This window comes from Curcuma longa, chromosome 15 (assembly GCF_044706935.1).
Source record: "Curcuma longa cultivar G26 ecotype Majalengka, Jawa Barat chromosome 15, ITB_CL_G26_1.1, whole genome shotgun sequence".
NCBI lineage: Eukaryota > Viridiplantae > Streptophyta > Magnoliopsida > Zingiberales > Zingiberaceae > Curcuma > Curcuma longa.
In genome coordinates, this window is record NC_133875.1 from 7,877,264 (window position 1) to 7,890,150 (window position 12,887).

The following is a 12,887-nucleotide window of genomic DNA, read 5'->3' on the forward strand; positions in this document are numbered from 1 at the left end:
GTCGCCAGGTACTTTTTGATGTGGGTGATTATGTTTGGACAGTTTTGACTCTTGATCGTTTCCCGATTGGCAATTACAATAAACTTGAAGATCGAAAGATTGGGTCATATATATGAGATACTGTAGAAGATCAATGACAATGCATATAGGTTGCGCCTTCCGAGTCACATAAAGACTTATGACATTTTTAATGTGAAGTATTTAAGTCTGTATTCGGGGATGTCGATGATATTTCTATGAATTTGAGGACGAGTTTTTTTTCAACTTGAGGCGACTGATGCAGGATGATTCAAATATTTTATTATTTTTTAATAATTTTTAGAGTTTCTTATATTTAGAGTAATCTTAAATTTTTTTTATTAGTTTTGAAATTTTCTAATTTTTTATTTTAGGATTTTTAAATCCGTTTAGAATTTTTAGGATTTTGAATCTATTAAGAATTTTTCTTAAAATTTTATATTTGAAGTCATAAGACTTTTAGAATTTCGAATATGTTAAAAAAATTTATTAGGAATCTTTCTTAGGATTTGAGTCTATATAAATATCTTATGAGTTTAAGAGTCAAGAAGTTTGATTTGATCAAATAATTTTTTTTTGTAAATTTTAGAGGTGGCGTCGTCGCGACTTTTTACTCATTTTTCTAAATTTCTTGAACTTGTTCTCTCCTCAATTTTCCTCCAATCTTTCGCCTCCAGAATAATTACTATTTTATCTAACATCAATAGTCCATTTCATAAAATTGGTACAGGCCAAAGTTCATATGTCATTTGGGCACCTTATCGCCAAGTGGCTGGCGTTCGTGGGTGTCAACATTTATCATGGGAACTTGTGATCGATGATGGCGAAGTATGATAGAATTGCAGCACAGACTCTCTCCTTGGTTGGGATGATGCTAGATGGGTACATCATGAAGTGCGATGATGGTCGATGAGTGGATGAAGATCCCAAGCGATGACCTGCAGGTGAGGGCTTGAGCTAGGAGGCATTGTTGCCGAGGACCTTACAGAGCCCATCTTGGAGGATAAATCTCAGCTAAGTGTATCTGATCAATTTGATCTCTTTCCATCTCAATTTTCACGAATTTAAGGAATCGATTGATACGCATTTTGAGGAGCTTAATTTGGAGCATCACCAGCTCAGATCGAGACTCACACGTCTCGCCTCTGGGGAATAGCTGAGTTAGTTACGACCAGCAGAGTTGCAGAAAAGGGCAAGAGTTCGAATTCTGGCGAAGCCAGGTAATACCCTCCTGTGTCGTGACCAACTGCAATTTCCCGATTTATCTCCTCACAAATGGTCGTGGGACCGATCGTGTGGGACCGCTAAGGTGGCGGACTCCATCTTCTACAGAAGAGTACTCACACGTCTCAAATTTACATGTGACATGAGACCATGGAGCAGAAACATATTGAGATATATGAGTTACTATGATCTATGGCTCTAGGGCAGTCACATTTGCCTCTTCCATTCCCCTCTAGTGATACTACAGGTGATAACGGTGGTGATACTGAAGTTGATGTTGGTGATGAAGCGTAACTGATTTATGTACGATGATAGTTGATTTATCTCTTTTTGTTTGTAAAGTTTTTGACTCACTATATAGTGATAAATATTGTAGCATGTTTATAGTAATGGCAAGTTTTATGCACGATTACAACTCTTGTGTTAGTTGTGTGTTTATTTCTTACGTAGACTTACATGTTTTTGTTAATGATGATTGTGTGTGCTTCTTACATGTTCTCTTATTGTGTTTATCGGGTCAGACACCCCCAGAGATTGAGTCAATGCGACTAACTGGAATTATCATTTTTTTTATTGCGTTTCGTTGTTCTTGTTAGCAAATTTTGCATGGTTATAAGGGGAATTTTTGTTTCTCTCATTTTGATATTTGGAAAAGGGGGAGAGTATGGTAAGTTCATGCTTGTGTACATACATGTGTATTGACATCAACTCTTGCTCTCGATTTTACTGCTCAACTCAAGCTCAAAAGCTTTCATTCTCAACATCTTCAAGCAACCAAGATGAAGAGTTTTGTACTAAATTTGTAACTTTATTGTTCTCTTCTCTCTTGTTGGTTGTTCTTTTCACTGAATGTACAAGTTATTGTAATACTATTAGAAGTAAAATTATTCTAAAAGGTTTCTTCGCCTTCGAATCTTGTTTAAGAAAGAGGAAATCAATAGAGATGGTAGAATGCTAGGTTTATCTTTGGGCGTAGTCATTTTAGGAGGTAGTGAACGAAGTAAACCATCTGATTTAGCGATTGTGTGTGTTGTGGTTTGACATCCGATCTTGCATTGTGCAAAATAAAGTAGAATAAAAGAAAAGAGGCAGATGCCATCGGTATTATTGGAAGCTAGGATTTGTGGAAGACAATAGTTTGGTCGGCGAATAAGCGCCTTTAAAGTATAGTAGACACAATTTTTGCAAAGGCATTGGATGTTGTGATCTAAGATTTAATGGCGGCTGAGATTTAGGGTTTAGGGAAAGAAGATTTATCTTTGATTCCATATTCGAAATTGAATTAACTGAGATCTTAACCCCTTTATACTTTATACACACGACGTATTCTTTTTAATAAAATTTTCTAACAAAACTAAATAAATTTATTTGAAAACTAAATTGACACAATTTGTAAATTAAAAAAGAATTTCATGCTACTATATTTTTCTTATAATTTTTAAAATATAATAATAATTTATTGAATATTTCAACAACTATGGCATGATTTATTTAATTGTATACTATAATTTTGAACATAAGGGAAGCTTGAGACAGACTCACCCCCATGTCAAACCTTGAGTTGAAAAATATGTCCCTACAATGTAATCGAGTTGGTGCTTAGGTGATAGATTTATATTATTAAGCAAGAGTTGAATCGCACGGTTGACAACTGTGGAATACCCTCTCACCTGAGGGGTCTATTTGATTTCTGATTTATCTATCATATATATTTCGATGTGAAACTGATGAAACTAGACCGTTTGATTCAACGAAGCCACCTGTTTTTACACCATGGAGTTGAAAAACATATTTAGATTCGCTATGAATTTATTGCTCGATTCAAGATTATTCCTTTTTACTCAAAATTGCCGACTTGAAAATAAAAACAAAAATCACCCATCACAATCATTGACATGTTGATTGAGCCCATGCCGGGACCGATTAATCAGCCGGCCAACCTAACAACAACACCCTTCTCGATCTTCCTCTTTCCATTGCTTCCTTTTTTTTGTTTTTCTTTGAAAATTTTAATTTTGCTTAAATGATATTTAAGAATGGCATATATGCACTCCAGTCCCTGAAAGTTTTCTTCATTGACTGGCCTGATGAGTCCAAGGACTTTTAGCTACTTGTCACATTCCCATTAATTGAATTGCATTCAAGGAGTGCTTGGGCGAGATGGAGACCACACATTGTTTGCCATTGAGGCACGCAAACAAATTGGAAATTAATTTGATTGTAAAAACCAATGAGGAATGTCGTGTTTTATCAAAAATAATATGTGTAATTATTATTTTTTAATAATGTTTTTTGTTTTTTTTTAAAGTAATGGCAACTACTTCTCCAATTAATACATTGCAATGTTAGCTTGAGAGGAGATAGCAATAGTTGGCTTTGATGTTAATATAATAACTTGTTCATTTAAGGAACATGTTATAAGTGAACCGTTGTTATGAGTTCGTCGTCGTGTAATTGTGTAATGGAAAGTTTCTCGTGGTCTATAGATGTGTTGAAAAAGAAAAGATTTATTTAAACTTTATTTGTGAAGTGTTTCTTTGAATCATCTAAATGATTCAAATTTTTTCCTCACTATTGTTCAATTCAATCGTAAATTCCAACTAGAGATGTCAATTGCTTAGGTTTGGTCTAGCTGTGTTGTAATATGGTGTCCTAAGAGTTGAATCATACTCGGTCTAGTCCGAGTCATTTAGGCCATGCTCATGTGGGCTCAAAAAGGTTTAGGGTTTTGCTAACTCGAACTAATGTCATAGAGCTTGATGCTTTTTGTTAACATGGATTCGACCACATAGCCTAATCTAGATCTATTGAGAATGACTCAACCTCCACGAGAGCTAGGTGGCTCTTACTTGGCTAATGAGCCAAGCCAGGTTAGAAATGTTTATTATAGACGTGTTTGGATCATTGCTCCCTCTACAAGTTCGAACCTAAAGCTAAGCAAAATAAGTATGAAAGTGTGTCAAGTTCAAGAGCAATAGAATATCCTACCGAGAAATACAATTCAATCCCAATTTTATATAGTGATATGAATCAACATTTCATTTTCTACCAACCAACTAAAGAGGCAATATGAAATATAAGAGGCCTCGGACTATGGTACAGTGGTAAGTACACCTTGGAACTCTCCATGCACTTAGAGTTTGAAATTCAAGAAATGCAAAAATTTCACTTCCTACATTCTAACCATTGGAACTACTAGTTCATTATGTGGACTATCATTTGACTTTTTGATTTATCCTAATGGATAGTGAAATTTCTTTGTGAAGTCGAATCGATCATCTTCAAGATTAATCAGATTATAAAATTTGAATACTTAAATTATAAAACAAATAATATAAGATATAAGTCCTTGAATCTCTATTAAGTGGCTTCAGTTCTCCATCATTATCTCGTGCATTTTTTACTCTACTCACCTTCAGAATTTTTATATATAAGAGATCATATTTTTCAAATCTCAATAAATTTAATTTATTTATTTTTGATAATTCAAATATTTAATTTTTTGAACCGATTAATCTTAAAGGTAATCATTCTGTCCTATAAAATTTTTTTACTGACTATTTAAATAAATTTAAAAAGCATAAAATAATTTGACACTTATAGTCAAACTTTTTGAAAATCAATCACATTAGACAAATATTCTTATTGAAAAGTGCAAGGGATGGGATGGAGGCATAAATTCAACTTTTTAAAGCTGCCTAGAGGAGAATGATTATAGGTGATTCAATGATAATATTTTAACTAGAACTCTTATTCTGTGAGCTTCTTTCTATTTTTAAATGCATTCTATAATTCATTTTCATTCAATCATTTTTATTTCAAATTGAATTGATAAAAAAATAAAAAGAAGGTCCTTTTTATCATATTCCTTTTAAAAAATTATTAAAATAATATCTTATCTATAATTTATTATCCAAAATATCTCTCATATTTCCGCGATTAGATCAATCGAAGATAAAAACTATATATTTCATGATATAAAATAAATAATGAGGTGTTATTCTGATGATAAATAAAAAAATGCCTTCTTGCTCAATTTGACTAAAGTATATATATAATAGGAAACAAAATCAAAGGTGCTGTTTGATATATAAAAAAATAACTAAAAATAGAGATTTACTTTTGCTAAATCCCAAAGGGTAAAAAAGGAAGTGTCTTTGATAGATTGCCCTTCATATTTGTAGGTTTGTTGCACCAAATGTGGAATCTTGACGTGTTATTTTTTCCACAGGAAATCAAGTTTGAATTTAAAAAAAAATCATTTTCATCATTCTTGTATTTCTTTACCTCCAAATTAATCCCTAGACTTACTTTTCCTCCTTGTTGTCCTTCCCTCGCCTATCCAAATTATTTCTCAACAAATGAACAGAGTATAAATTGTTATCTATTATTTATGATTGAGTTAGTTACGACGAGATTTATTAAAGTAGACAAATATCCAATTTTGACGAATTCAAGGTAAATGCCCTTCTCGTAATAGCTAATTGTAACTCCCCGATTTACCTTCTCACAGATAGTCATGAGGCTGACCGTGTGAGGCCGTTGAAGTAACAGATTCCATCATTTGCTGAAGTTATCTACTATTAAATTTCTCCACAAGAGCATAATTTTTTTTTATTAATTTAGGTATTTGAATCTCTAAGTCCAACTTATTTCTGAAAGTGTCTTATCTCTAATTCACTCAGCAAATAATTTGATAGTACAAAAAAACACTCCTAACATAATAAAAAAATAATAAATCTCAGTCAGTCTCATGGACTCAATCTCTGAGGGTGGCCGGTCCGATCCCATGGAAGTTTCCCACTGACCATCAGGATATTTTAAATCGGGAAGCGCATACGGTGGCCAATCCAGATGACCAGCATCCTTTATTGACTCCTAACATAATAGCTCAGAAATAGCTCAACTATTCTAGTAATTCAAGTAATATGGATGTAAGATTGTCTAGTATGACAATCAAACTTTTAGTACATGAAAAATCATGATACTTTTTATCACTAAATTTAAAAATAATTTTTTATATATCAAATATTTAGATCTTACGAACTAATTAATTTTGAGATGTACGATCTAACTCTATATTCTATCTATCAAATAAATTTAAAAATTAAGATGAGTCCTTATATTATATCTCTTTAGCAAAAGTGGAATTTATCACCCCAGTGATCCTATACAATCGGTTCCATAATTATTTGTGAGAAAGTAAATTGAAAAAATTATAATTGTTCTTATAGGATATCTCAATACTATCAATTATTCTAATACGGTATACATACGTTTCTATCATTTTAACAGTCTTCTACGGAAGGCTTAAGAACACAACTTTCCTTTTGCAAAAAGATAGAATCTGCCACCCAACGATCCTATACGATTGACTTCATGACTATCTGTGAGGAGGTAAATCGAGAAATTACAGTTGATCATGATGGAGGAGGATATTACTTAGCTTCATTGAAATTTAAATCCTTATCCTTTTTTACAAATCTACTTTATCATAATCAACTCAATTATGTCCCAAAACTTAAGAACATAACTTTTCTACAAAGGTGGAATCCATCACCTTAGCGGCTCCAACGGTCGTCCCCCACAACCATTTGTGAGGAAGTAAATCGAGAAACTGTAGTTAGTCACGATGCAAGAGGGTATTATCTGACTTTATCAGGATTTAAATTTTTATTCTCTTTTATAACTTTGCTATATCGTAACTAGCTCAGTCGTGTCCTGGGACTTAAGAACACAACTTTGAACTTATGAATTCGTGGCTCATGAAAAATCATTTAAAACTAGTTAAATACGCTTGTGATTTGGAAGTAGAGTTGTCACATAAATTTTTCACATGTTGGGCTGCTCCAATGTGAAGACTTAACAAAAAAGAGTGGACTTTTTTACTCTCTCTCTCTCTCTCCGTCTCTCTCTTCCCTTCCTTTTTGTTTGATTTTGCACAGTCCACACATATATAAAGACGAGGAGCCTCCTCGCACCTCGGTGTTCTCCTTCCGCCATTACTGGGTGCGGAAAGCTTCGATCTTGGAGCCAAAGCGTCCGTGCTCGCTCTGGTAGAGTCCAAGCTGGGAACTTGTCGTCTTCTCGGGTCTTCGATGGAGTTTGGGAAGGTTGGGGGTTAGGGTTTGAGGAGTAGGTGAGGGGGAGGGTGAAGGAGAGAGAACGAGGTGCTAGCGCGCTTGCTTGGCTTCCTTCTCTTTCTTTCTACCCTAAGGTCAAATTTTGGAGAGGGCGGTTGCGTTTCTTCACGTCTCTCGGCCTCAGTTCCTAAATTTGGCCGCTTAGTGTGTTTTTCCCTTTCATTCGATCTGTGGTTTTCATCCGCCTGGTGAATCGAGAAGGAGCGCTTGGATTTGAGGAAGAAAGGAGAGATCTTTGATGAGTTTCGGAGGTTTGTTCGACGGCGGCAACGGAGGCGGTGCTCATCTCGTTGCCGACATGGCGTATGGAAGCTCCGCCAGGGCCATCGCCCATCCATCCGTTCTCTCGCCTCCGCTCCATATGTCCTCCATGTTCAAGTCCCCTGGCCTTTCCCTTGCGCTGGTAAATCTCCGCTTCTTTTCCCTTTTATTTTTTCCCTCCCCTCTTTGGAGTGATTTTGAAGTAGTTTTCTTCCTTTTCGCAGCAGACCAATCTCACTGCTCGTGGAGATCAGAACTCGGAACCTGTTGCCAGAGGAATCGGGTCCGGCGAGTTGGATTCGGCTCGCCGGAACAAGGAAGATGAGAACGACAGCAAGTCGGGCAGCGATAACTTAGACGGCGGATCTGGAGACGATTTGGAGCAAGAGAACCCTCGGAAGAAAAAACGGTACCACCGACACACCCCTAAGCAGATCCAAGAACTGGAAGGGTAAGAAATCGATCCACTCGCATTTTGATTCAGTTCCCTTTTTTACAAATGTAAAATTTTGTTTTATCCCATTTGCAGCCTCTTCAAGGAATGCCCTCACCCAGATGAGAAGCAAAGGATGGAGCTCAGCAAGCGGTTGTGCTTGGAATCCCGTCAGGTCAAGTTCTGGTTCCAGAACCGGCGTACGCAGATGAAGGTGCGTGTTCTTCAATTACCTTACGTAAAAAATTCCATCTTTTTATTCTTCTTTCGGATCTTTATCTATAATCGGAGTCCTGATCGGAAAGCAGACCCAAATCGAACGGCACGAGAATACAATCCTCCGGCAGGAGAACGACAAGCTTCGAGCGGAGAACTTGTCGATCAGGGAGGCGATGAGGAACCCGATGTGCTGCAACTGCGGCGGCCCGGCAGTGCTCGGCGAGATCTCCCTCGAGGAGCAACATCTACGGGTGGAGAACGCTCGCCTCAAGGACGAGCTCGACCGCGTCTGTGCTCTCGTCGGGAAGTTCCTCGGCAAGCCTATCTCGAACCTCTCTACCTTGCCACCGCCGCCTCTCCCCTTCATTCCAAACTCGTCTTTAGAGCTCGCAAACGGTTTTGGCTCCGTGCCGCCCCCGAGCACCGTTATGACTCCAACAAGAGCTGTCGCCGGTGGTGGAACGGCGTTCAGCGGGGTGGAGAAATCGCAGGAGAGGTATGTGTTCCTGGAGCTTGCACTTGCAGCCGTCGAAGAACTGGTAAAGATGGCAGAGATGGAAGAGCCGCTGTGGGTGCCATGCTCGAACACCGGGAGGGAGACGCTAAACTACGACGTGTACGATCAGTGCTTCGCGCGGTGCCTCGGGCCGAAGCCGCCCGGTTTCGTCTCCGAGGCCTCGAGGGAGACCGGCGTCGTCGTCATCAACAGCTCCGCCCTCGTTGAGACTCTCATGGACGCCGTAAGCTAATCATTCAATATGCTACACTGGAGATCATCAATGTATAAACTGATTTTTGCGTGTAACAATCTTGTTGGATTCCATGAACAGGGTCGATGGGCAGATATGTTCCCTTCGGTGATCGCAAGAACGACCACTGCCGACGTGATCTCCGTCGGAGTGGGCGGGACTAAAAATGGTGTCCTCCAGCTTGTGAGTTCAAAGGATCATCTGCAGTATCATTTGCTTAAGCAACATCGATCGAGTCTGATGCTTTGGTTTTTCCAGATGCACGCGGAGCTGCAAGTGCTGTCTCCCTTGGTCCCTGTTCGCGAGGTCCAGTTCCTTCGCTTCTGCAAGCAGCTCACCGATGGCGCCTGGGCCATCGTCGATGTCTCGGTCGACGCGACCAAAGGCGACCAACTGAAGTGCCGCAGGCTCCCCTCTGGCTGCGTGGTGCAAGACACGCCCAATGGCTACTCCAAGGCACGTATTCAATCTCTCCCTCTTCTTCCTTGCTCCTCGTCCGTGGAAGTCAAGCCCAATACACTATTATTTCTCCGGCATCGTAATTGGAGATTTAGATGCTTCTTCCACCGTCTCGAGATCGCAGCACCCAGGTCTCTCCCTGTCCGCTCGCATTCAATTCCCAGGCTCATGCTTTCCGGCATTGTTTAATCCAGCCATGCACCCAAGCCTTTTGCCCACTCATTAATGATTAATCGCCATTAAAGTAAGAAATGGAATCGCTCGTCAGTCGCGTCCCTAGATCTCCCTCTGAAACGGGCTCCCATGTCATACTCTACATCTTATTCAATAGATTAATCAGTCTCCGTCTCGATTAGCGCCGTTGTTTCTATTCCCAGCTTCCATGCCAGGTTTTGGCTTCTTCTCCTTAGTTTATTATCGCTAAGTCATCTCGCAGTCGCGCATTAGCCGGAAGGCCTATCAGTCCCGATAGAGTTCAGTATTGTATTTGTTTCACAGTCACACATTTTTCCTTCGTTGCGGATATCGATGCTTCTTGCACTGTTGCCAATAGTCAAAGCTTTTTGGCTTTCGGAGGAAGAGAGAAAAGCGGCTCGCGGTGATAACGTGCATTGGTAGGGTTCGCTGTGGCGAGCAGGCAAGTAGACAAGGGGTATTAATGTGCTAACGACGACGGTGTGGCATGCAGGTCACGTGGGTGGAGCATGCTGAGTACGACGAGGTCACAGTCCACCCGCTGTACCGCCCGCTGCTGCGTTCCGGCCTAGCCCTCGGCGCCCGCCGCTGGCTCACCACTCTCCAACGCCAGTGCCAGTCCCTCGCCATTCTCATGTCCTCCTCCCTTCCCGCCGATGACAGCACAGCAGGTCAGTTTGATTGATTAACGATCCATGTTTCAAATGCATGCACAATGAATGTTTGAAGAAATGCCGGAGTTTTTATTTTTTTGTCCCTCGATTGAAACAGTGATCATGCCGGCGGGGAGGCGGAGCATGCTGAAGCTGGCACAGAGGATGACGGACAACTTCTGCGCGGGGGTGTGCGCATCGTCAACGCGCGAGTGGAGCAAGCTGGGCGGCGGGGTGAATATCGGCGAGGACGTGCGGGTGATGACGAGGCAGAGCGTGGCGGACCCCGGGGAGCCTCCGGGGGTGGTGCTGAGCGCCGCCACCGCGGTGTGGCTGCCGGTTTCGCCGCAGCGGCTGTTCGACTTCCTCCGCGACGAGCAGCAGCGGAGCCAGTGGGACATCCTCTCCAACGGCGGGCCCATGCAGGAGATGGCTCACATAGCCAAGGGGCAGAACGCCGGCAACGCCGTCTCACTTCTCCGTGCCAGCGTCAGTATCTTATTTCTTAGCTCCCATTTCAATTATGTTCGCTTTGTTTTGTGCATCAAGGTTGGTGGCGTAACCAAGAAATTCAATTGCTCACAATAAAAAAAAAGATCATTGACAAAGATAAGAAATTTTATAGTTATTGATAAATTTCCATGTACATCTGATAGGTTGGACGTGTGTTGTAGTGATCTGCAGCAAGCACCACACTTGATTCTTAATGTTCAAAGGATCTTAGACATGTTGATTTATTTTATAATAAAGTATTATAGTTGAAAAATATAATCTCCTGGCATGCATCAGATCTGTGGTTGTTGATTTAATATAATCTTCATTTCGGATCTTGATTAAAGAAATTATCTTGGAGATGTGTTTGATCTGTAACCATTCTAAATTTTCTTTCAGTAATCCATGCTTCTAACTGCGACTCTCTGATTGACTATGCAGGCGGCGAACGCAAACCAGAGCAGCATGCTGATCCTGCAGGAGACCTGCACCGACGCGTCCAGCTCGCTGGTGGTGTATGCGCCGGTGGACATTCCGGCGATGCACCTAGTCATGAATGGAGGAGACTCAGCCTACGTCGCCCTCCTCCCCTCCGGCTTCGCCATCCTCCCTGACGGCGACAGTGGCAGCCTGAAGCCACCGGGCGGCTCCCTGCTGACTGTGGCATTCCAGATCCTAGTGAACAGCCAGCCGACGGCCAAGCTGACGGTGGAGTCAGTAGAAACGGTCAACAACCTCATTTCCTGCACCGTCCAGAAGATCAAGGCGGCGCTCAACTGCGAGGCCTAGTCGACACAGTGCGCATGGGCATGGCCATGGGTTGAGTCAAGAACGAACCGCGAGCTCAATAAAGAAGCCATTGCTCGGTGGCGAGGTTCCTTGGCATGGTGCAATGGTGCTGGTTCGGGCATTGACTCTGTCTCTTGACGCCCTTGCAATGTCGAATGGCCTTCGTGCATGCATGACTGTTGCTTAATTTGTCTCTGTATACGCATCATTGAGAAGAAGACTTGCTATTTTGTTACCTGTGTTTCCCTGTAATATCTGGACTTGTTTTAGTTGGCTTTCATTCTTCTTGTTGGATTAAAGGGTGTGGTAGGTTTATTATTGTGAGGGGTTGCTTAGCCTATTGAAACTTAACATAAAATCTAAGTTTAGCATGTTGAATATTACACAACTACCTAATGGATTTTAATCCATATTATGAGCTAATGGATGAAGTTGATAGAGAATTAAGCAAATGCAATTTCAATGATGGAGGTTCACAAGAAAGTTAAGATGTAGAGGCATATGAAGGTACCATGATTAGAGATAATGTAGCAAGTGTTATATGAGCACATTACACTATGAACACCTAGTCAATTGTGTTTTTTGTAGTTACAAATTACTTCAATAAAAGCGTGTACTTAATTATATGAAAGAACTCTTGAATTCGTTAATTAATTAGTAATCGAATGTGAGGAATTTTGATGCAGGCTGTGCTAGGATCTTTTTAGAATGCCAAAGGAATTTCTTAGAATTATAAGACAGAAGTTTGAAGTTAAAGAGGGAGTTTTGAAAGAGTTGCTCTAACTTTGTAAAATTTTAAAATTTATTATTAGGGTTATTTCATTTTACTCTAAAATTAGCTAATCTCTATTTTCTCCACATTTTGCAAGCCAAGCCTAGTATAAAAAATGGGTAGAATTGGACAAATAAAAAATTAGACAAAAATTAAAAAGGTATCTTTTTTCATTAACTATCAAAAAGACATCTCATTTTATATTTTATTTCAAAATTATCTTTATTCTAATGCTATTGTAACAATTATGAATCACAATTATATATGTATTAGTTAACTTTCATTAAATTAACTTAGGTCAAATTGCTCTAATTTAATCAAAATTAATGCACATTGATATGGTGGAAAGAGGAAGTTATATGTGATGGAGTCAAGTCAAAAGTCGAGCCTACGTGAAGGACAAAAGTCAAGCCTAGGTGGAACCTAAAGCGGAGAGAACTTAGGCTCCTCGACTCCATCGGCTCGACCACCCCAACTCCA

The 12,887-nt window shown here is 40.0% G+C and overlaps 1 protein-coding gene across 2 annotated transcripts; it reads left to right on the forward strand.

The window, feature by feature from the left end:
- Positions 1 to 7,090: 7,090 nt before the first annotated feature.
- Positions 7,091 to 11,915, forward strand: LOC141846069 (homeobox-leucine zipper protein ROC5-like). Of its 2 annotated transcripts, XM_074734056.1 has the most exons (9): positions 7,095 to 7,788; positions 7,871 to 8,097; positions 8,176 to 8,293; positions 8,388 to 9,038; positions 9,129 to 9,230; positions 9,306 to 9,503; positions 10,195 to 10,372; positions 10,473 to 10,843; positions 11,288 to 11,915. In XM_074734056.1, exons 1-9 carry the CDS (start codon positions 7,624 to 7,626, stop codon positions 11,633 to 11,635), a joined length of 2,358 nt encoding a protein of 785 aa, XP_074590157.1. In that variant the 5' UTR covers positions 7,095 to 7,623; the 3' UTR covers positions 11,636 to 11,915. The 2 variants fall into 2 exon arrangements, with proteins under 2 accessions (XP_074590156.1, XP_074590157.1); XM_074734055.1 differs by having other exon boundaries at positions 7,091 to 7,788; positions 9,129 to 9,503.
- The last annotated feature ends 972 nt before the right edge of the window (positions 11,916 to 12,887 follow it).

Excerpts from the sequence above, each read along its gene's own strand:
- LOC141846069 (XM_074734055.1), top strand. The coding sequence starts at position 7,624 with ATGAGTTTCGGAGGTTTGTTCGACGGCGGCAACGGAGGCGGTGCTCAT. Across the intron at positions 7,789-7,870 it reads CTGGCCTTTCCCTTGCGCTG|CAGACCAATCTCACTGCTCG; the intron begins GTAAATCTCCGC and ends TCCTTTTCGCAG. Across the intron at positions 10,373-10,472 it reads CGCCGATGACAGCACAGCAG|TGATCATGCCGGCGGGGAGG; the intron begins GTCAGTTTGATT and ends CGATTGAAACAG.